We start from the raw sequence: 24,896 nt of genomic DNA, 5'->3' as shown, positions 1-24,896 counted from the left end.
AGGAAAGAATAAAATGCACACTCATTTTGGTATGAAAACCTATCTTACAATACAGGAAAGTGGGGGAGAAGGGGATAAGCAGGGTGGGGGGGATGATAGAAGGGAGGGCATGGGGAGGAGAGTGCAATTTGAGGTCAACACTCATGGGGAGGGATAGGATCAAAAGAGAATAGAAGTAATGGGGGACAGGATAGGATGGAGGGAAATATAGTTAGTCTTATACAACACGACTATTATGGAAGTCATTTGCAAAACTACACAGATTTGGCCTATATTGAATTGCTTGCTTTCCAAAGGGAAGGGGTGGAGAGGGAGGGAGGTAAAGAAGGTGGAACTCAAAGTGTTAGGATCAACTGTCAAGTACTGTTCTTGCCACTAGGAAATAAGAAATACACGTAAAGGGGTATAGAAAACTATCTGGCCCTACAGAACAAAAGAGAAGACAGAGACAAGGGCAGAGAGGGATGACAGAAGAGAGAGCAGATTGGTCATAGGGGCAATTAGAATGCTTGGTGTTTGGGGGGGGAGGGGATAAAAGGGGAGAAAATTTGTAACCCAAAATTTTGTGAAAATGAATGTTAAAAGTTAAATAAAAAAAAAGAAGTGACCACTCCTAAACCACTCCCTAATCATACCCCAAAGCACCTACTTAGCATATTTGGCACACTTCTTACTATAGAATAATCTATATAAACTTTAGCTATAACTCTTTTAAATTGCAGGAACTCTTGTCTGCTGAAAAGCATAATAATAAACTTTTTTGCCTACTTGTCTTAAAATTGCTTGAGTCCAGTGAATTCTTTCCAGATTAGGCTGCCTGGGCTGTCTAGTGTTTCCTGTACCTTTCTTGACCCTCATCAATAGGCCTGGAATGCTCTACCACAGGTTGGGTACAGATAGTCCCTGTGAATATTTGCGGTGGATATCTCAAATTTGCACATCCTGTGTTTACTGGCACACTCAACGTCGATTGACAGCTTCACCTCCTGCCTTAGTTTCCCTTCCTGAGCACAGGTCCCAGACCAAGCTCCCTAGGTCAGACCCCCTACCCTCCCTACTCCGAGGCTTCCTCCATATCAAATTGCTGCGAAGAAGGGTCTTCCCCGGGCGGCAGGAGCGAGACTGGAGAGGTTGGGCCAGAGTAAGGTCAGTGGTAACTGTACAACACCTCGCCGCCATGAAGCTTCTTGGAGTCCCTGTGTCTGCCCCTGCTCCCCTCCGGTCTCAGAGTCTGAGGCGGAGAGACAGCAGGCCGAGCCACCCCAAGGATCACGTCTTGGACTCCAGAAGGTCAACAAGTACGGGGGTTGCGGCTTAGGTCACGTGGGACAGGGAGGGGCCTGGAGGGAGGGGCCTGGGCGTTCGGAACGGAAGGTCACGCACTCCCTTCCCTTCCCAGAATTCTTTGAGCCGGGGAACCCCACCTATCTGCGCCGCCCGCTGCATTATGGGAAAGGTAGTTCCGAGACTCGGGCTGCACAGGCCCTACTGGGGCAGGCAAGTTAGCCGCGCGGGAGGAGTGCGCGTGCGCGCGGTCCGGAACGTGCGTAAACGAGAGTCGGGGCCCCAGGTCGCTGCTTGAGTGTGCCATCGTGGTTGTTTTCCCTCTGCGTCTGCTTGTCTCCCCAAACCTGCCTTGGTGCCTCTGCACGTCTCTGTCTCGGCTGTCTCTACCCCAGCCCCATCCTCACCTCCCCCTCGGGGGTGCCTCCGCCCCCAGACCTGAGCGATGGCCGGTGTGGTGGCCCCTGTCCCGGGGAAGGGAAGTGGGGAGGTTGGGACTTGAACCCAGGACCGCCTGCCTCCCCCTGGGTGGGCACTCATCTGGGAAGGGGGTGGGGAATGACTCTGGCTCTCTCCCTAGGGTCCTGCGCCAGAGGCCCCCTCCCCGGGATGGAGCCGGCCTCAGCGACCCCGCAGTGGCAGAGAGGGAAGGGACTGCCCTGCAGGACGCCTGCGGACCGAGGTAAGAGACGATGGCGAACGCCCTCCGCCTTGGGCAGAGGGGGAAATTGAGACACGAAGATGTGAGCGACCTCCCAGGTAGTGATCCTCTCCACTCAGACCAGGTGTCCAGACCTCTGGGCCCACCTGCAGGGCCCCACCGTCTGCAGGGACTGGGGCGGAGGGGGCGGGGAGGGAAGGGGGTGCACTTCGAGGCAGGAGGGCCCCGGGCAGGGGGCGGGGTGCAGAATCCCCTCCTGACCCCCTTCTGTTCCCCCAGATGCTACCCTCCACCGACAAATGAGCAGAAGTCGGAGACAGGAAGGAGCAACCTCCAGGCTCGCGGTGGCCCCCGGTTCCCTGGTGAGTGGACTGTGCTTGGGGGAGCATGGGCCCCCTGGGGTCCATGAGCCCCTGCCCCAAAGTGGGCTGGCTACAGAGTCCACAACACCCTGAAACTGGGAGGGTGCTCGGGGGTCAGCCAGCCGAGGGAGACCCCACTGACAGATCAGGACCAGAAACGGGGTCGCCTAGCCTGGGACCCACAGCAGGAGGTCTGCCTATCTCCTCCCTTCTCTCCTTCATCCCCCACTTCATTCTTTCCATCTTCCCTCCAACTTCAAGTCCCCTGTGAGCTCCCCAGTGAGTGAAGGGATCAAGAGCTGCCTCCAGGGATGTGCACACCCGCATGCTCTCACCCCACCTCACACACACAGGCATATACAGTCACATGCATTAATGTGCACATACAGAGACATACACACACATACATGGACATGTACACACAATTATACACAAACACACAATCACACTCAGTTCTACATAGTCATACACATGAATAGACAGGTACACAATTATATATGTGTACACAATCACAATCACACATATACAGTTACACAGTTACACATATAGACATGCACATTCACACATGTACAGTCATTTATGCACACAGGCATCCAGGGACATATGCATACTCAGTTACACAAATCCCACACACATAGACATGTACACACAGTCACACTCAATTACATAATCACACACATGTACATAGACACACATGCAAAATTGCACATATGTACAATCCAGTTACACTCCCTTACGCAATCACACACATGCACAATTTACACATATAGTCGTATGTACATAGACATGCTCACACAGTGACACCCATTACACCCACATGCACATATAGTCACATACATGCACACACCCACAGAGACAAATCATAACCCTCGTTGAGATGAGGTCTCTCTGTGTCTATAGTACTCATCACCTTTCACCCAATTGCTGGGATAGATTTGTTGTGTCAGGTCTTTCTACCCATGCCCCTCCTCTCCTACCTCTCAGATCAGGAGCCACCCTTGTAACAATGAGCTAGGAGAACAGAGGAGAGAGAGGCCTTTCTCAGGCTGATCCCTGCCCCCAGCGCCTAACCCTTCTCCAGAACCAGGTAGTCATGGTTCTGCTTTTTCTGGTTCTGCTCATCAATCCTGAAAGTCTTCCCAGGCTTCTCTTTACAGTCAAGAGCCTTGGTTTGTCCATGGGCATCTACTTTGTTTCTAGTTTCTCCAGCTTATGAATATTCTGGTATAGCTAGGAGCCCTGGTCTCCCTTTGACCTCTTTGACCATGAGATCTCTGGGTCACAGGATATGGATGTCTTGTCCTTCCCAGGATGGTTTATACCACTTTGTAGCGATTATTCCCATCTTTTGGGTGTTGAGGTGAACCCTGGGGCTTGTTTTGATTCATAAATCTTTGATTATTTGTGATTGGCTTGTCATTCATTTGCAGTTGGCCTCCTTTCCATTGGGGAATGACTTTCTTCATAGATACTGTGTCAATACGAGTATAACTTGTCTGTTAGCTATCAGTGGTGAGATTAAAATATAATTGAGAAATGTTTAACAAAATGAACAAAACTACAGTAGATCACAGATCATGGTAATCTGGGGTTTTCTAAGTCACCGCCTAGCCTTGGGGGTCACTATGTAGGATTTCTGACTCCCATTTGTATTGAGCTTGACATTTTCTGCTGTGTTGTAGCTGCACCATTTTGGCACGAAGCATAGAAGCATTTGGATTTCCTGTAGTCAGATAACCTACTTTATTTTTTGGTAGTCTCTATTTGCCTTACAATTCTCTATCTGGGAGAAGGGAAACAGTGGAAATGTTGATGATACCAAAAACAACAATGCCAAACAGAAGTCTACTGCCCCCTAACCCTAGCTTTGAAAGTGAATTGACCTGGCTCTCTTCTCATTTTTTAGTAGTGTGACCTTTAACGTTGAGGTCTCATATCCATGTTGATATTATTCTGGCATATGGTTTCAGACTTTTATCTAACCCTAATTTTTACTAAACTGCTCCCCAGTTTTCCCAGGAGTTCCCCCAAATAGAGGCCATTTCACAAGGTAATTTGAAATTTGGGGTTTATCACATACTGGGTTATTGACTTTGATTTTTTTCTGATTCTTCCTAATCCATTTTGTTCCTATGACCTCTTTTACTGGTCTGGTCTTTAACCAGGACCAAATAGTTTTGATGATAACTCTATTGTCTTGTAAGTTGAAGTCTAAAAATGTTATTACTAGACCAGCCTTTGGGTCTCTGCAGTTCCTCCTCCACAGAGCTGCAGACATCATCTCCTTCACCCCACTCCCCTGCTCACAAACATTCAAAGATCCCATTTTCTAGACCATCAAATGTAGATCCCATGGCCTGACTTGGGGAAGGTCCTCTACAGTTGGTTTCCAGACTCTCTGTCACCCATGGTCACACATTTCAGGTTCAAGGCCAGCTTCCCTGCCTCCCCATCTTCCTAGCCCTGTCAACCCGGCTCCCATGCTCCCTCCTTGGGGAGAGGCTCTGTAATTCCCCCACCTAAGTGTGTCCTGGAAGCCTTGATCTGCATCACTCCCTTGCACCATCACTCCAGGTAAAAGCACTCCCCTGGTAGACTCACAGTTCTACCTGGTAGACTCTCAACTTCCCAGAGGCAGAAAAAGTGGCCTTCTGGTATCCCACCAGCATTCTGCACACAGTAGTAACTCCATGTCTTGATCTTCCTCTGAGTCTGGCTTCTCATGAGCCTCTTTGCCTTTTCTTGGGGACCTGATCCAGCTCTGTTGTCCCTTTGGTCAGGACTAGCCTACTGACCTAGCAGATATCAGGAGAATATTCAAGTCAAGCCAGTGAGCATCCATTAAGTACCTGATGTGTACTGGCTCTGTCCTAAGAACTAGGGATACACAGAAAAGCAGAAACTAGGAGCTCATAATGTAGCAGGGGTGAAGACATGGGCACAACTGTGACCAAGCTGACTATAAATGGGATGAGATGTAGATAATAGTGAAGCCTGCCAGAGATGTTGGAGGCACAAAGAAAATGTATAGAGAGTGAAGAGGAGAGGACCCAGGCCCAGCGCCCTGGGACCCACTCAAACTTCAAGGGCCAAGGAGCAGAGTGGTCCAACAGGGAACAGGCTAGCCAGGAAATAAATACAGGAAGGGAAGACTTCAGAGAGGGTGACCTAGAGGACCCAAAGGAGCTAGGGATCAAAGGAGGGTTAGGATGGAGAAGGGGTGACAGATACTGGGGTTCAGAATCATCTGTGCCCACTCCACACATTATGCCCCCCTTCCCTGGCCTCTGGACCCAGTACAGGATGATCCAGGTGTAAGCAGAAATGGATTGGCTATTTCAGGAGTCCGTGACGTTTCAGGATGTGACTGTAGACTTTACTCAGAGGGAATGGAGGCAGCTGACCCATGCCCAGAAGAGCCTGTACCAGGAGGTCATGCTGGAGAATTATGAGAACTTTGTCTCCCTGGGTAAGAAGTCAGAACATGCATGGGGTCTCACAATCTGACCTTCCCGGGGACAGAGTTCCTCACTTGTGGGCTTTTGAAGGGCTGCTCCCCTCATTCTGGATGTGACTGACCTTCAGAGAGACTCTTTGTGCCCCTTTTCCTAGGAGAAGGTCTGCAAGTAGAGACTTCCCAAATTCAGCCCCACAGTCCCCATGACCAGCATTTATTAAGCTCTCACAGTGTACGTGCAGCCCCAGACTGACTCCCTCTGGTCCCAGGACAGTGTCCAGCAGAGGCTTCACCTCATCCCACCCCATGGGCACTGCCAGAGTGCCAGCCTCTTCCTGAAGAGGAGGGAGCAGGGATGGACTCAGGAGGGTGCTCTCCCTTCTTTCCCATGAGCAGGACTTCCAGTTTCCAAGCCAGAGCTGATCTCTCAGCTGGAGTGTGGGGAAGGCCCATGGAAGGTGTTGGAGGAAGAGCCAAGAAGCCCCCATGCAGGTGAGAGAGGGTCACCAGCAGGCAAGCAGGTGTCCTGGCCCATCCCAGGCTGGCACTGAGGGGCCTCCTCAAACTATTCCATGCTTCCCCCCTTCTCCCAGGCTCTGTGAGGTATAAAGGTGGCTCACACACAGGGGCCATTACCTGCCTCACATCTCCACATGTTTTTAATCCCCAACATACAGAGGAAGAAATGGAGGCACCTCTAAAAGGTGAAGGGTGTTGGCCAGGGTCCCTCAACAGCTGAGGGATGGGCTCTGAGCCCCATACCCTTCCACCTCCAAGGCTTTGCTCTCTCTTTGGTCCTGGATTTCCTGCAACTCCCCAGTGACAAGATGCCACCTTGGCCTTTCCCCTCCCTTGTCTGCTCCTGGAGGACACAGCTCAGGTTCCATGCCAGATGGGTACCAAGCACTGCCCTCGGCACTGGAAATAGAAAGGCTGAAAGGAAATAACCCCTGCCCTGACAAAGTCTACACACTGCCAGGAATCCCCAAAGCCTTTTCCAGCCTCCCTAGCTGATACTGTTTTCTCCCTTCCACAGATATTCCCAAGTGCTTGGTGTAGGCCCTCTGCCCCCATATCTCCCTGCTCCATTGGACCCTTATCTCTCCCCACCCTAGAAGAACATAAGGGGCTGTGGCCAGAGACTATCTTTTTGTCCCTAGCACCTGTCATACCTGCATGTGGCAGGTGCTTAGAAAGGTTGGATGAACTGGGCTGAGATACACTCGTGCCCATCTCCTGGCCTCTCCCTTCTCTTATGGTGTTGGGTCATTTACTCTATGGACAGCAGTCCTAGGGCCACCACTGAGCCATAAATCCAGCCTGAACCTTCTGCCCATTTCCCTAACTGACATTGTGGATGGTAAGGATGAGGATGATGGTGGTGAGGAAGAGGGTGATGATCATTAGGGTGAACGTGGTGAGGATGAGGAGAATGGTGAGGATGATAGGGAGGAGGATGAGAGGGATGATGGTGAGGAGGAAGATGATGGTGAGGAGGAGGCTGGTAACCATGAGAGTGATGAGCATTTTCATAGGAAAGTTTGAGGTTTGCAAAGTGCTTTGCCTATGTTTTCTCACTTGATCCTAATCTTGATCACAGACACAAGGGAAGTCTCCCTTGATTTATGATCTGAGTGTGAGTGGGCTCCAGATGCAGCTAGTCAGCAGTGGGACAGGGCAGCCAGAGCAGCACATAGCTCTAGGTCTACACAGAGAGAAGCCCAGCAGGAAACAGTGAACAAACAAAAGTAAAGTCTATTCTCCGTGCAAGGCAATGGAGTCAGAAAGACCAAAAATGAATCAGGTCCTGGTGTTTACCACCTAGACTCAGACCCAAGATCATTCTGAGAAAGGAAGGAAGGGGGGAGGGCAGGGAAGAGAGAGCAGTGTCAACTGGAGGTATCCAGAAAGGCCTCAGGAAAGAGGGGGGCACCTGTGCTGGGCTTTGAAAGGAAACTGATTCCCTGAGGGAAGTGTGAGCAGGTAGCACATTCCAGACTTGGGGGGGGAGGGGCACCCTTGTTCAAAGGTCCAGAATAAAGAGTGGGGCTAGTCAAGCGGCAGTAAACATTTATTAAGCACCAAGTACCAGGTACTGTGCTAAGTACTGGTGATGTGTATTCGTTCTTCATTGCCAAAGAAGACTATGCCATCAGAGAAATGATGACATGACTTGTACTTGACTTTGTTTTGAGTGAGGCAGGGCTGTGTAGGTTATCTGCCTCACTTCTCCTCTAGAGCCATCTGAATCCAGTGACCAGATATTCATCAGGATGATTAGAGATGACCCAGGATGAGGCAATTGGGGTTAAGTGACTTGCCAAGGTTACACAGCTAGTAAGTGTCAAGTGTCTGAGGTGAGATTTGAACTCAGGTCTTTCTGACTCCTGTATTGGTGCTCTATCAACTGCATCACCTAGCTGCCCCTCAAGTACTGGTGATAAAAATACAGAAAAGGAAAGTCCTTACACAAAAGCTGAGCTGTCAGTCCCCTGAAATGGAGGAGTTATGGCTCCCCCTCTAATGAGAGGAACAAAGGGTGACTGGATCTTGAGAGATGATGAAATTTCCCAATGACAAGTTTACTGGAGGCTTAGTGAAGAAGCGAAACCAGGTCCACAGTGAATGCACGTCAGTGGAAAATGAGGATGAAATAAAATGTGTGAGGATAGCCCTGCTGGACCCAGCTCTGCTCTCTGCTCTGTTAAGTAATTATGTGCCCTATTTTGTAAATGTGGACCATGCAGAGAGGAGAGGACCCAGGCTGGCTTGGGGACTGGCAGATGGGTTCAAGGAACTGGGGATGTTGACTTTGGAAAAGAGAAGGTGGAGGGCCATCTTCATGTCCTGGAACATTTGGTTCAGTTTGGTAGGACAAAAGTAGTCCTTATTGTTGGAAGAAGGAGATTTTAGTTTGAAATGTAAAAACTTTCCTACAGGTGGGAGTAGTCTAACTCTAGTGCAATTCTTTGTCATGGGGAAGCTGGTCTGGGACATCATTGGAATGATTCCAGCTTCGGAGTCAGCTCCACTTAATGGGTGTAATTAATCTTCCAGCTTGAGGAGACTGATTCTGTGATCATGACTCTGCAACAGAGGCCTCCATAGGATCATAGCTTTGACTTGGCTTTGTTTTACAGAAACAAGCATGGTGGGGCAGGGTGCAAGACCTGAGTAGTAACTTTACCTCTGTTCATCTTCATTTCCTCCTCTGTAAGATAACATCTGTACAGCACTTTGCTAGCTCTAAAGCACACTGTTAATGATAGCTATAATGTTATTACAGAAGAGGAAATTGAGGCAGAGATATTCAGTGACCTTCCAGGGTCTCCCAGCTAGGACACATCTGAGGCAAGATCTGAATATGTGTCTTCCTGACTAGAAGCTGGTAGTCTGTCTACAAGCCCATCCAGCTACCACCTGTGGTCATCAGTTCTTTAAGTTACCAGTGTGTGCAACAACAGCTTTTACTTTTTGCTTCTCATGTTTCAGTTGCCCAAAGCATTTCACTCCCATGCCCCATTTCTCTAGCCCTCTTGGGCTTCCTTGATTCATGTTTTTGTGCCTGGGAAACCTGTTCAGCCATCTGTGTTGTCTCAGAACTGTGGCAGGAAGACCTGGGCCCCCCAGAAGTTTTCACCTTGTGCTAGGCTGGATGTTGGCCTCCCCTGTTCTGGAGCAGAGTTCTATAGAAGAGGGAGTTCTATACTTTGTTCACTGAGGGCTTTGGCTACCTGTCATTGTGAAACCCATCCACTGACCTCTTGAATTTGTGATCTGTTTAGGAAGGTGAAACCTCAGAGTAGGAAACAGATGAGTGAAGTGTAGAGCAGTAGAATTACAGGGTCTGAATGCATGGCACAGACATTAATTCAATGATTGTGTTCTTAGCAAACTGGAAGGGGAAAAGCTGAGGGAGGGAGACTAGTTAGGAGTCTGTGTTAACAGTGATGATCACAGTGGGTTTAGTGATATCAGTGTCTTCTGTCTGCTCCTCAGCCTGTAGCTACGCAGTCCCATCCCCTCTATTTGTGATCCTTCCTTAATCATTCATCTCATACTTTGACTACTTCATCATCTGGAACAAATGATCTTTATATCCCTTTGAACATGTTAGCTCCTCATAGTGCTTTGTATGCTCTTTAAATTGACAGACATGAAAATTAACACTACCTCTTTCAAAGGAAGAAGAAAAATCGCTCCTAAATTTGAGGGGTAATGTCCCTTAGTGGAGGAAACAAAGAGGGTAGGAATCTATATTCCCCCTCAGTATCTGTTTCCAAAGTAGAGATAGGAGCTTATCTTCTTCTGCTAACCCTAATCCTACTGGACCCACCCCCCAAACCACCCAACCTCAATCTTTCCCTTGAGTGGAGAAGAGATGCTATACTGGAAACCTCTAGATTGGGTAGAAAGTGTTTGGTATATTTCAAAATTCTCATGCTATGAAATGGATCCTTAAAGAATAATGAGGATTTGATACCTTCCTCCCTGCTCAGAAAATAGGAAAAAAAAATGTTTTCTCTGTTCTTTCATTTTTCCTCCTTTTCTCTTTTCTTTTCCTTTCTCTTCTCGGTATTTCAGATTGGGAGACTCAGTCAGAAACCAAGAATACAACCCTTATACAGTGCATTTCCCTGGAAGACACATCCCAGGAAAGACTCACAAAAGGTGGTCCCTGGGACTGTAAATTTGGAGAAGTTGGAAGTTGTAGAAACATCCCTGACAGGCATCAAACTAATATCCAGGCAAGAGATCTGATGCAAGGAAGTAAGGATAAAAATTTTAATAAGGCCAAAGGCCATAAAGGTAATCAGTTTGTGAAAAGTTTTGATCCAAAGTCAGTCCTTGATACACAAAGCAATGTTTCTTTAGAAAAGAGTCTCTGTAAATATGATACACATAGAAATAACTTCATACTTTCTTCAGACCTGAGTGATCACAGTGGAATCTCCCCAGGAATGAAATCCCATGAGGATCACGGATGCAATAAAGCCTTCAGTGACCCCTCAGACCTTAATGGAGATAAAAAAATAGCTACTAAAGAGAAATCCTATCCATGTACTGAATTTGGCAATACTTTCCACCACAGGCGACACCTTACTCAATGTCACAGAAGTCGTTCCTCTGGGAAACCATATATCTGTAGAGACTGTGGAAAAACCTTCAGCCAGATCACATACCTTATTCAACATCAGGGAATTCACGATGGGGAGAGACCCTATAAATGTAGTGACTGTGGAAAAGCCTTCACCAATAGTTCATCACTTATTCTACATCACATAATTCACAGTGGAGAGAAACCCTATGAATGTCACGAATGTAGGAAGCTCTTCAGCAATCGAACAGGACTATTTGTACATCTGAGAATTCATACTGGAGAGAAACCCTTTCAGTGTAACATATGTAAAAAAGCCTTTAGCCAAAAAGGAGACCTTTCTCGACACCAGAAAATTCATACAGGAGAGAAACCTTATAAGTGTAATGTATGTGAAAAAACTTTTAGCCAGCAAGGACATCTTACTGCACATCAGCGAATTCATAATGGAGACAAACCATATAAATGTAATGAATGTGGAAAAGCCTTTAGCAATAGCTCATCCCTTATTCTGCATCACAGAATTCACAGTGGAGAGAAACCCTATGAATGTCCTGAATGTGGCAAGCCTTTCAGTAATCATGCAGGCCTCATTGTACATCAGAGAATTCATACTGGTGAGAAGCCCTATAAATGTAATGTATGTGAAAAAGCCTTCAGCCAGAAGGGCCATCTGTCTGAACATCAGAGAATTCATACTAGAGAGAAGCCCTATAACTGTAATATATGCAAGAAGGCCTTTAGCCAACGGGGAGACCTTTTTCGACATCAGAAAATTCATAATGGAGAGAAACCTTATGATTGCAGTGAATGTGGAAAAGCTTTCAGCCAGAAGGGAGACCTTACCAAACATCAAAGAATTCATAGTGGTGAGAAACCTTATAAATGTAATAAATGTGGTAAAGCCTTTAGCATCAGCTCACAGCTCAATATGCATGAAAGAATTCATACTGGAGAGAAGCCCTATAAATGTAATCTATGTGAAAAAGCCTTCATCCAGAAAGGACGTCTTACTGAACATTACAGAATTCATAATGGAGAAAAGCCTCATAAATGTACTGAATGTGGAAAGGCCTTCAGCCAAATTACATATCTTAGTCGGCATGAGAGAATTCATACTGGAGAGAAACCATATAAATGCAATGAATGTGAGAAAGCCTTCAACAATAGCTCAGCACTCCATGTACATCAGAAAATTCATAGTGGTGTGAAATCCCATGTATGTCTTGAATGTGGGAAAGCCTTTCTCCAAGGTATAGGTCTTAGTTTACATCAGAGAATTCATACTGGAGAAAAACCATATAAATGTGATATATGTGAAAAAGCCTTCAGCCAGCGGGGAGACCTTTCTCGACATCAGAAAATTCATAATGGAGAGAAACCTTATAAATGTAGTGATTGTGGAAAAGCTTTCACCCAAAGGGGACACCTTACTGAACATAAGAGAGTCCATAGTGGGGAGAAACCATACAAATGTAAAGACTGTGGTAAAGCCTTCAGCAACAGCTCACAGGTCACTCTTCATTACAGAATACATACAGGAGAGAAACCATACAAATGTAACGAATGTGAACAAGCATTTAGTCGTCCAGGGAGCCTCAGTGAACATCAGAAAACTCATTCTGTAGAGAAACCTTATAAATGTAGTGAATGTGGAAAAGCCTTCAGCCGCAATTTGTACCTTAGCCGTCACCAAACAGTTCATACTGGGGAAAAGTGCTATCCATGTAGTGAATGTAGCAAAGCCTTTCGAAATGGCCATTGTCTTACTCTACATCAGAGAATTCATAGTGGAGAAAAACCCTATCATTGCGGAGAATGCGGAAAAGCTTTTGGCAGGAAACTATACCTAACTCAACATCAGAGAATACATAGTGGTGAGAAACCTTATGAATGCACTACATGTGGTAAGGCCTTCACTCGGTGTACAACACTTATTCAGCATCAGAAAATTCATACTAGGAATAAACCCTAGAAATTAAAAGTAAAAGTGTATTCCTAGACATTAAAATATATTACAAACTTCTTTTAATCAAAATAATCTGGTACTGGCAGGAGGGTAAGGAGATAGAATAGGGATACCATCTATCTAACAAAATATTAATCATTTATAAACTTACAGAAAAGGTAACTAGCAAAAGAAGTATTTAAGAAATTTACTAGGGAAAATTGGTTAGCAAAATGGCAGAAAATGGATATAGAATTGTATCTCATACCTCATGATTCCCCTTGATTTGTAGCCTCAGATATATCTGTAAAATGAGCTAAAAGTGGAAGGGATGGGATTATACAGCTATTTCAATTGTTGAATTAAGAAAATGCATTTAATAATTAGAAGGGTTAAGTTAAGATGTATTTAAGGACAAAAAATGGAAAGGTATGAAAGCAATATAATCAAAGTAAAAAATATTGATAGCAAATATGATAAATGTGAAAAGAACTACTAAAAATCTACAAAGGTAGTTCTTAGTCCATAATAGAGAAATGGTCAGTGGGTGTGAAGAGATCATTTTCAAATGAGGAAACAAATTGCTAATTACATAGAAAGTGTTCAGTCTTAATCAAAATTATATACATTATAATTGAGATACTCATCAAATTTTCAAGAAAAATTAGAAACCATATTTGTGGAATTGGATAGAGATATTGATGGGAGAAAGTTACAGACTTTTTAGAACACAATTTCTCAGTACACAGTAAATGTCTCCAAAAAAAATCATATACTTTTGTTAGTCATTGCATTGATAATTATATACTCTGAAAGTGTTATCAAAAACAAAACAGTCATCTGGTCAAAAATTTTAATATTTTATATTCATTTATAGTATAAAAAAAAGAGCTAGAAGCAAGCACCTGAAGTATTTAGCAGTAAGGTATTTGTTAAGCAAATTGTGAGACATTCATACAGTGAAATCCCATTATGTAATTAAAACAGATAACTCTGAGGAATATGATGAAATTTAATGAGGGTCTTTGTGACAAACAAAATAAAGGTCAGAATAGCTACTAACATGTAAGAATGATTGAAGTGAAAGGATGAGAATGTGAGGGAGATTTGTGGAGTAACTGGAAAGCGCATATTCAGATTCTTTCAATGTAAGTGGCTGTGTAGTGTCACTGTTCTGTAAGAAGTAATACGTATGGTGAATACAGAGGTGCATGTGAAAACTTAAATGAGCTGGTGCAAAGTTAATTAAGCAGAACTGGAAAAAACACAGATTCACAGTAACTGCAATGGAAATGGAAATAACCCAACAACCAAATGTTAAAAAAAAATTAAATGCTGTGAAAGTATAATGACGAAGCTTGGCTCCAAAGAAGTCAATTGAGACTCATACACTGTCGCGATGGAAATCTATAATAAAGAGAAACTGGGGCAAAAAGTTCTGCCCAAAATAAATTTATTAGCAAAGCTAACATTTGCCATTAAATGAGGTCAGTGGCTTCTCAGTAGCCGTAGACAAACTGGGTGTTTATAGAGTTTATTTTTATAATCATGAAAAAAGGAATGGAAAAATTACAGATTCTTGGGAAACTTGATTGAATTCTGATTGGATGGTGCACTTGACACTTGACTTGAGGTTAAGCTAGGTACATCCTGGAATAATCTGAGGTTAGCTAGGGACTATTGCCAATATTTGGGGTGTAGACATGTTGGAGCATAACGGAGAGTGATAAATGTCAGTCTGCCTATTTGGTTATAGCTTTATATCAATCACTCTTGTTACAATGGGATTACTTTGCTAACTGAAAAGTGATGTTACTTGCAATAAGTGCAGGTGAGACTTAGCTAACTCCAAAAGGAAACTTGGACTTCCGTGAAATGGGGAAATGTTCATCCCAGCTCAATTCTGCAGGAGCTTAGCTCAACTGCTCAGCTCTACCAAAACGAGGAACTTGATCTCTGATGACAATTATATATTTCTTAATCTAAAAGCTATCTGAATTTAAGTCTTATATGTTAAAATAAATCAACAGAATAATCAGTATCAACTAAGGATTATTTCTTTCAACACACCCACCACTTTGCAGAGTTAGGGTATTATGGGTGTGGAATGGTGTATATAAACTCTGGCAGGTTTCAATTTGTTGGTTGGTTTTGCTGAACTGTTTCTTTTTTTCCTTTTCTCTTTGTTATAAGGAGTGGTTCTCTGGGAGTAGTTCAGGGAAGGATACATTGGGGAATGTAAGTGATATAAATGCACACAATCAATAAAATTATTTTAAAATTAAATGTGAAAGGTTTCTGTGCAAATTCAATTAGTTGTATTAGTATTTCCAATTAAGTTTAATAATTCAAAAAGATTTCATCTGAGACTGTGAGAAATGTGTCCAACTAACAAGTTGTAACATGTACAGACGTTAAGGAGAAACATGCTTACCTTAAACAAAAAACAGTGCCTGTTGTGAAATCAGGAAAGCTTTGATTAATCTTTACATTTGTTCCCCTTGAATGAACGCGTGGCTTCCAAGTATGTTCAGACTAATGGAAGCTTCTACTGCTGCGAATTTTGGACCTACCACCTCACCATCTGTTGCCACATGACTAATGTTCTCCTCTCTGATAGGCTTTCCCTCAAATACCTCGTCAAGCCTGTGTACAAGTTTCTGACCTCTAAGCTGACTGTGCTAGGTCACAAATCTGGTCACGTAAAACTGTGGAAACAGAACCTCTTCCTTGTTTCCTACAAACTTCCCCCTTTTCTCTTTATTAACATTTCTGTATTCACATCTAAATCCAATCAATATCTCCTCACTTTTTTTCCCGTATGAATTCTTCCCTTCATCTATCTCCCCTATATGAATATGGGAAGGGAGCAGAGTTGACCCATGCATTGACAAGTTACAAGGGGGCAGATCCCTTTCATAAGTACAGATACAGAGACTCAGAAGAAAAAGGCAAATCAACAAATTGTCATTTTAGAAGTTTCATCTCATTCATCAGTCTGAGGAGGAACATCATCTGATGCAGTTTTCTGGTCTGGATGCTCATTCAAGCTGTCTTCAACACAGCATCTCATTATTTTCTTCCCTTTATCTTCTTGTGGAAATCCAGATATCCACTCTCCTACAAAACTGACCTTGATACAATTTTAGATTACCATTCCTGAGCTTTATAATCTTACCACTCTTACAAAATCAAATTTGGAACTTTGACCAATTGTCATGTTTAAGAAATTCACATTAGAACCCAATTTTTACATTTTACATTAATTTACCATTCATTTCCCCCATCAGGAGGATGAGATTTCACTAAGTAATTAATAACAGGCTCCAGTATATACATAAATACAAGTAATCATTTTTATTTTTTTTTATTACTCTCATTTTTTTTTTATTTTGTAATGTTTAACAATCACTGCCATACAATTGCGATTTTATCCCTCCCCACCTACTCCCCACTACCCCCCTCCCTCCCCACGACTGCATACAATTCTGTATAGATTCTACATATACTTTCCTATTGAGTATATTTCCACGATAGTCATGCTATGTAGTCAGACTAAGATAAATGAAAGAAATCGTATAACAAATCAGAACATGATGCACAAACACATACACATACACAAACATGATCTGCTACAATATGTGAGTGACTTCCATATTTCTCTCTCTGAGTGTGGCAGGCATTTTGCCTTGAGATCCTCCATTGGGATTTTTTTTTTTTTTTTTTTGGTAAGAAGTTCTTGTGTTATTACAAAAATCTAAGTCTACCAGAAAAAACTCTCACACACTGTGGTCGTTGCTGTGCATAAAGTTCTCCTGGTTCTGCTCCTTTCACTCAGCAAAGTAATCATTTTTAACATAGCATATATCACATCATAAAATTCCAACTTCTGGTCATGTGATGCTTTTTTTTTAAAGCATTTACATTTCTTTTAACATTAACCAACTGGTACAAAAATAATATTAACTAAGTATACTAACCTCATGTGCCCTCAATCTAACTGTTCCTCTGTTATTACTAAGAATTAAAGGACCCTAACTTATTGCTGTTGGTCTAAAATCCTAATCCTAATAGCTTAATTTTAGACTTAACCCCAGATGTTCCCCTAACAACAATCTATTATTTAATAGATCTGGTATTATGCTTACAAAACTTTTGATAATAGGAAATTGCCATTAAGAGTAGGGACGTTTCAGGAAAACAATATCTCCCTAACTTCATGTCAATTCCAGACAGGAGTAGATTGTCAACTGGCATTTAGCCAAGCTTAAAGTCTGCCAGGTGTCAGTAGCGAAATTTAATCAGGAGAATCTTACCCCAGCTCAGGCAGAGCAGCCATTCTCCCAACCATCCAATGAGATTACCTTTTTGCAATTCATACCAGCATCTCATAAGTTCACTGGTATCATTGATCAGTGGCTCAGACAGCTTTTCTTACTATCCACACTTGAAGTTAGACTCAGAATAACAGTCAGCTAATCCCATAGAATCTTAGGCTCCAATAATCAATTTCAGATGTGACTATAATTTCACATTGGCTGAGGAACATCTTCTAAAGCAAGTCTTAAGTAGCTTGCATTCCTTTCTATACTTGTTCTAGTTCCTGATTAAATAACAATCATAAAATCAAATTTACCATTAAAACCATAAGTTATTTCTCTAATAGATTTACATCTGCTTCCCAAGCTTCTCTATCCCTTTCTAACCATGTGTAGTCTAAAAGAATGAATTATACATATGATAAGTTTGAACACTAATTTCAACTCATGTTCATGAAATGAATTAAAATCAAAACAAAAACATTTAACTTTTCCATCAATACAAAATATTGGCAGAGCTTACCGGCCTCTAAGAAACTACACTGAAATTCTTTTCCCGAAACTGAAGATGTCTCTGATTTAGTCTCACTAACTAATTCAATCAATTGTATTAATATGCAGTTGTGTTTACATCGCTTTGTAACATGTAAAGACCTTATCCCAAGTCAGGACCTTTGTCCCTTACCCCAACTGAGTTTTAGTCCCATTTATCTAAAAGAACCCTGGAAAACCTCACCCTGAAAGCTCCTTGGATTTCCCCACTTGAACTGGCTCTCTTGAGGTCCATAAGCTTTTTTCCTATCACTATGTCCTTTCGATCCAATTTTCCAGGCTACTCACCACTCTCATCAAGACCATGCCTGGAACCCACAGACCACCTTGGGTCACCCCCGAACTCCTTCCCCAGTCCCTCTATAGATAAGATACATCTTGTTTCCATGAAAGTGCTCAGATTCCATCCAAACCACTTACATGAGCAATACAAATGCTCAGTTTCCCTAAAAGTTTACCCAATATTGAGAAACCTTGACAAACTTTGACCTTCTCTAGTTGAAAGACGGTATAGGTTGAATTCATTTTAGCAGAACCCAGTGTGTCAGTACATTTGGGTCCCAAGCACCCCTAACCTCAACAATTCCATACAATTAGAGTTAACTTTAAATAGCAGTCTTATTCTATGGAACACTGATTCAATACCACATATATACATTGGTTTCTTTTCCTTTAATTATTCCCATAACATTCAGAAAGAATGTTCTATTTCAAGGATTTTATCTTTCTTTGTTTTTTTTTTTAATTTTTATTTGTTTATTTAACTTTTAACATTCATTTTCACAAAATGTTGGGTTCCAAATTTTCTCCCCATTTCTCTCCTCCCCCCACCCCAAAACACCGAGCATTCTAATTGCCCCTATCACCAGTCTGCCCTCTCCTAACATCCCTCCCTTTCCTTATCCCCATCTTCTCTTTTGTCCTGTAGGGCAAGATAACTTTCTATACCCCATTACCTGTATTTCTTATTGCCTAGTTGCAAGAACAATACTCAACAGTTGTCCCTAAAACTTTGAGTTTCAACTTCTCTTCATCACTCCCTCCCCACCCATTCCCTTTGGGAAGGCAAGCAATTCAATATAGGCCATATCTGTGTAGTTTTGCAAATGACATCCATAATACTCACGTTGTGTAAGACTAACTATATTTCCCTCCATCCTATCCTGCCCCCCGTTGCTTCTATTCTCGCTTTTGTTCCTCTCCCTCCCCAAGAGTGTTGCCTTCAAATTGCTTCCTCCTCCCACTGCCCTCCCTTCCATCATCCCCCCATGCTGCTTATCCCCTTGTCCCCCACTTTCCTGTATTGTAAGATAGGTTTTCGTACCAAAATGAGTGTGCATTTTATTCCTTCCTTTAGTGGAAGGTGATGAGAGTAAACTTCATGTTTTTCTCTCACCTCCCCTCTTTTTCCCTCCACTGAAAAGTCTTTTGCTTTCCTCTTTTATGAGAGATAATTTGCCCCATTCCATTTCTCCCTTTCTCCTCCCAATATATTTCTCTCTCACCGCTTAATTTCATTTTTTCAAGATTCGATTCCATCCTATTCAACTCACTCTGTGCTCTCTTTCTGTGTGTGTGTGTGTGTGTGTGTGTGTGTGTGTGTGTGTAATCCCACCAACTACCCAGATACTGAAAAAAGTTTCAAGAGTTACAAATATTGTCTTTCCATGTAGGAATGTAAACAGTTCAACTTTAGTAAGACCCTTATGACTTCTTTGCTGTTTACCTTTTCATGCTTCTCTTCATTCTTATGTCTGAAAGTCAAATTTTCTTTTCAGCTCTGGTCTTTTCATCAAGAATGCTTGAAAGTCATCTATTTCATTGAATGACTTTTTTTTTCCCCTGAAGTATTATACTCAGTTTTGCTGGGTAGGTGATTCTTGGTTTTAGTCCTAGTTCCTTTGACGTTGGGAATATCATATTCCAAGCCCTTCAGTCCCTTAATGTAGAAGCTGCTAGATCTTGTGTTATCCTGATTGTATTTCCAAAATATTGAATTGTTTCTTGCTAGCTGCTTGCAATATTTTCTCCTTGACCAGGGAACTCTGGAATTTGGCCACACTGTTCCTAGGAATTTCTCTTTTTGGATCTCTTTCAGGAGGTGATCAGTGGATTTTTTCAATATTTATCTTGCCCCTTGGTTCTGGAATATGAGGGCAGTTTTCCTTGATAATTTCATGAAAGATGATGTCTACTCTCTTTTTTTGATCATGGCTTTCAGGTAGTCCCATAATTTTTAAATTGTCTCTCCTGGATCTATTTTCCAGGTCAGTTGTTTTTCCAATGAGATATTTCACATTCTCTTCCATTTTTTCATTTTTTTGGTTTTGTTTTGTGATTTCTTAGTTCTCGTAAAGTCATTAGCTCCATCTTTTCCATTCTAATTGTTAAAGAACTATTTTCTTCAGTGAGCTTTTGAATCTCCTTTTCCATTTGGCTAATTCTGCCTTTTAAAGCATTCTTCTCTTCATTGGCTTTTTGAACCTCTTTTGCCAGTTTAGTTAGCCTATATTTCAAGGTATTATTTTCTTCAGCATTTTTTGGGTCTCCTTTAGCAAGGTGTTGACCTGCTTTTCATGGTTTTAGTCCTAGTTCCTTTGACTTCTGGAATATCCTATTCCATGCCCTTCAATCCCTTAATGTAGAAGCTGCTAGATCTTGTATTATCCTGATTGTATTTCCATAATACTTGAATTGTTTCTTTCTAGCTGCTTGCAATATTTTCTCCTTGATCAGGGAACTCTGGAATTTGGCCACAATGTTCCTAGGAGTTTCTCTTTTTGGATCTCTTTCAGGAGGTGATCAGTGGATTCCTTGAATACTTATTTTGCCCTCTGGTTCTAGAATCTCAGGGCAGTTTTCCTTGATAATTTCATGAAAGATGATGTCTACGCTCTTTTTTTGAACATGGCTTTCAGGTAGTCCCATAATTTTTAAATTGTCTCTCCTGGATCTATTTTCCAGGTCAGTTGTTTTTCCAATGAGATATTTCATATTATCTTCCATTTTTTCATTCTTTTGGTTTTGTTTTGTGATTTCTTGGTTTCTCATAAAGTCATTAGCCTCCATCTGTTCCATTCTAATTTTGAAAGAACTATTTTCTTCAGTGAGCTTTTGAATCTCCTTTTCCATTTGGCTAATTCTGCTTTTGAAAGCATTCTTCTCCTCATTGGCTTTTTGAACCTCTTTTGCCAATTGAGTTAGCCTGTTTTTCAAGGTGTTATTTTCTTCAGCATTTTTTTGGGTCTCCTTTAGCAGGGTGCTGACCTGCTGTTCATGCTTTGACTGCATATCTCTCATATCTCTTCCCAGCTTTTCCTCCACCTCTCTAAGTTGATTTTCAAAATCCTTTTTGAGCTCTTCCATGGCCTGAGCCCACAGAATATTTAGTCTGGATGTTTGGGATACAGAGGCCTTGACTTCTATGTCTTTGCCTAATGGTTAGCATTGTTCTTCTTCATCAGAAGGGAAGGGAGGAGATGCCTGTTCACCAAGAAAGTAACCTTCTATAGTCTTATTTCTTTTCCCTTTTCTGGGCATTTTCCCAGCCAGTGACTTGGCCTCTGAATATTCTCCTCACACCCACCTCGCCTCCTGATCCTCCCAGCCAGCGTTTGGGGTCTGAGATTCAAATGCTGCTCCCCAGCCTCAGGGCTTCGGCAGGGGCAGGGCTGCTATTCAGTGTGAGATTAAGTTCAGGTGCTCAGGTCGGGGCAGGGCCGCCTCTCAGGCTCAGATCCCTGAGGGGGTTTATGCACAGACCTTCAACAATGGATCCAGGCTCCTGCCTGCTTGGGGAGCCCTGGTCTGCCGCTGCGTCCCGAGGGGGCCTGAGTTATGGGGGCACCCCACTCCCCTCTCAACCTGCCAAGATGACCCTCTCACTGACCCCCATCACCTGTGGGTGGAGGGACCCGCACGGCCGCTGGAGATCCCGTCCCTGAAGCCCGCTCAGATCTGCCTCTCTCCGTGCCGCGGCCGCGGCAAGGCTGGGCTGGGCTCCGTGTCGGCAGTGCGAGGGACCTTTTGCGAGAGGTTTGCAGGTCCCTCTGGAACAGAAATCTCCTTTGCTCCACTGTGCTGTGGCCTCTACTACTCCAGAATTCGCCGTGAGTTCCTTTTTACCAATGTTCTATGGGTTGTGGGTTCAGAGCTATATGTATATGCGTCTTTCTACTCCACCATCTTGGTTCTGCCCTTGACTTGCTTTTCATGCTTTTCTTACATCTCTCTCATTTCTCTTCCCAGTTTTTCCTCCCCCTCTCTTACTTGATTTTCAAAATCCTTTTTGAGCTCTTCCATGGCCTGAGACCATTGAATTTTATTTTGGATGTTTGGGATACAGAAGCCTTGCCTTTTATGTCTTTCCCTGATGGCAAGCATTGTTCTTCCTCATCTGAAAGGATGGGAAGAGATATCTGTTCACCAAGAAAGTAACCTTCTATGGTCTTATTTTTTTCCCTTTTGGGAGCATTTTCCCTACCAGTTACATGACTTTTGGGTCCTTTGTCAAGAGTAGGGTATAGTCTGGGAATCTGTAAAATCTCAGTTCCTCCAAGGTGGCACAATGAAGCATGTACTGGTCTAGGCGTAGGGAAGGATTTTTGTGCCCAGAATCTTAGCAGAATATCCTCTCCACAGCCACCTGGCCTCCAGTTCCACCAAGCCAGCACTAGGGGGCTGGGATTCAGTCAAGCTGTGGGGGCAAGGCCACCATTCAGTGTGAGACAAAGACCAGTTGCCTCAGGGTGTCTACACAGGGCTGAGGTAAGACTCAGCTCTTCAATGCCCCCAGGGCGTTTTATGCTCCAACAATGGAGCAGTCTGTACAGGCTGCTGTGCAGCCTCTGTGGCTGCTGCCTGCTGCCGGAGCTATGGGAAGGCCCTTCTGCCTTCCTGGCCAGCGGAAAAAACCCCATCACTGACCTTTGGCACCTGTGGGTTGAGGGATCTGAGGACCAGCTGCTGTGACTGGAGATTCCACCCCTGAGGTGGCCTCCTACCAGAGTCTCGCATGCCAGGAAGCCAAGGCTGGACTAGGCTCTGCACTCTGCTCTGCGTCTGGTGCAACTGATGTTTCCCGTGGGCCTTTCAAGTCACCCTGGGCTGGAAATCTCCTCCACTCTGTTGTTCTCCACTTCTGCTGCTCCAGAATTTTTTGAGAGTCCCTCTCTGCAGGTATTTTATGGGCTGTGTGGGGAGACCCTGTGTAAGTGGGTCTTTCTAGTCCACCATCTTGGCTCCGCCCCCAGGGATTTTATCTTTCACAAGACCATAACAGAGTACCCATTTACCCAATTAACTGAAAAGAGCAAAATTACACTACTTGCATTGTGCTTACATCGTAAACTATCTGCTTTCATTATAGAAATATGTGATGAAGATGAAAAGCAAGGACCTAATTGGATATCATCTCCACCTTATAGCCAGACTCAGAAATAGTCAAGTGTGAAAACATTCCATTTCAGAGGAACACAATGGGGAAACTAAGCCAGTAGCATCCCATTCCAGGCTGAGGACAGGATTGTCCCCTGAGGCAAACTTCTGCCTGTAACAGTCACATTCCTCTCTGAGTAGTAGAACACAATTAGTAGTGGTCCCAGAGACTTTGCTGATGATGGCAGGTTTACTAATCAAAAATGTTACTAGGACTTACATCTTAGATCTTAAATTTGTCCTAAAAGCCAGTCACTAGAGATCATTTGTCACCAAAACAAGTTCCTTATTTAGGAGCTTTACATACAAAAAGTTTACACTTTGTATAGAGACTATTATAGTTTTAACAAAGCAAGTGTGCCACTGCTTTCTAGCCTCAGACGCTATAGTCACTTGGGTGATGCTTTCAGGCTTTTCTAGTCTTAGGAGCCCAGGGTGGGGCTGGCATCCCTCCTTTCCTTTGACAATAGGAAAGCGTTAACATCTTTTCTCTGAGAAGCTCTGAGTTCAGATTAGATCTTAAGAAGTCCTTCTGTAATAATGACTGGACTTTGAAGGTGAATGAGGAGACCACCATGAGGGTGTCTTAAATTTATCACAGAACTTCCTGGACCCGTAAAATTCCTGGTCTCCTTTATCTTGTCCCTTATCTTCCAACCCCCATAAAACCTTTATATGACAAATTAGCTTACAAACACAGTCCTTCCAAAAATCATACAAAAGATTTAACAAAACATTTCTTACAATATTTTGCTCTGTTAAAAACAATTTATGATTTATCACAAAATCTTGTTGAACCTAACTGACAAAATTTACAAGAAAAAATCTAAAACCAAGGCCTTTGCATAATTACCGAGTTTCCTTTCACAGACATACTTTTGTAAATGCTTGATTTATAGCAAAAACAATTTTAGTTAAAAATTCCTTCATAATAGCAGAAATAAACTTTTAACATATTTAATACATCCCTAGATGGAACAGGCTTGAAAATCACATGCATATATAAAAATATATGTAGAGATTTACAGACATAGATATATAGATATAGATACTTATATTTTCAAGGATTCTCATTTTTTCAATAGGAATTCTACAACACAGAAACTCTCACACAGCATTCATAACAGCTTCTTAACCAATTCGTCATTAATTTAACAATGCAACTCATAATATAACAATGTTTAGATAAATTACTTTTTCAGCAATGTACATTATATATTTAAAACTTGAAGCAACCCATTATCCATTCAGGTGAATGCATTTCTACATCACTTGCACAGAAATTCATCTCCTTCCTACCACGTGGACACACACTATCACCTGATAATCATTTAATATAATTTTTTTATTATAAAAATTTGCTATAAAAGAAAAAGGGACAATGTAAATTACAGTCCCATAAAGTCTTAAATAGCTTGGCATCCTTTCAGATAGAGTCATCTCCAATTTCATTGAGCTATTAACTATTAAATCAAATTAACCATAGGACAAGATAGCTCATAAGTTATTATTTTTTAACTCTCTACACTGGAATCCCATTCCAGCTTAAACAAAGCAAAAAGATAAATGGTTAACCTTACAGGCTGATGGATTTATGTCCTTGTTTCACAATCAAATATGTTTCAAATTATCAAATTTCTCTCACATCCTCTTAAAACCTCCATCTATATATAATAAAATCCAAGATAATTACATTACATTAGTATTGCATCTAACATATGCCTATCCTTGCCTACGCTTTACAATCATAAACGCCAAATAACAATATCTTTTTCTGCT

General features: G+C 42.7%; 1 protein-coding gene across 5 annotated transcripts; it reads left to right on the top strand.

Moving 5' to 3' along the window:
- The first annotated feature begins 1,479 nt into the window (after positions 1 to 1,479).
- LOC140496634 (uncharacterized) lies at positions 1,480 to 15,096 on the top strand. 5 transcript variants are annotated; one of them, XM_072596657.1, is made up of 6 exons: positions 1,480 to 1,570; positions 1,865 to 1,966; positions 2,225 to 2,307; positions 5,650 to 5,776; positions 6,161 to 6,256; positions 10,349 to 15,096. In XM_072596657.1, exons 2-6 carry the CDS (start codon positions 1,894 to 1,896, stop codon positions 12,835 to 12,837), a joined length of 2,868 nt encoding a protein of 955 aa, XP_072452758.1. In that variant the 5' UTR covers positions 1,480 to 1,570; positions 1,865 to 1,893; the 3' UTR covers positions 12,838 to 15,096. The 5 variants fall into 5 exon arrangements, with proteins under 5 accessions (XP_072452758.1, XP_072452760.1, XP_072452761.1 ...); XM_072596659.1 differs by having other exon boundaries at positions 1,487 to 1,543; XM_072596658.1 differs by having other exon boundaries at positions 1,556 to 1,639.
- The last annotated feature ends 9,800 nt before the right edge of the window (positions 15,097 to 24,896 follow it).

Source organism: Notamacropus eugenii, chromosome 3 (assembly GCF_028372415.1).
Source record: "Notamacropus eugenii isolate mMacEug1 chromosome 3, mMacEug1.pri_v2, whole genome shotgun sequence".
NCBI classification, from domain to species: Eukaryota; Metazoa; Chordata; class Mammalia; order Diprotodontia; family Macropodidae; genus Notamacropus; species Notamacropus eugenii.
Note: the sequence above shows the minus strand (reverse complement) of the source record. Positions and strands in the feature narration are given on the sequence as shown.

Coding starts and splice junctions, on each gene's coding strand:
- LOC140496634 (XM_072596656.1), top strand. CDS start 1,843: ATGACTCTGGCTCTCTCCCTAGGGTCCTGCGCCAGAGGCCCCCTCCCC. Junction 5,777..6,160: donor TGAGAACTTTGTCTCCCTGG/GTAAGAAGTCAG, acceptor TCCCATGAGCAG/GACTTCCAGTTTCCAAGCCA. Junction 6,257..10,348: donor GCCAAGAAGCCCCCATGCAG/GTGAGAGAGGGT, acceptor TCGGTATTTCAG/ATTGGGAGACTCAGTCAGAA.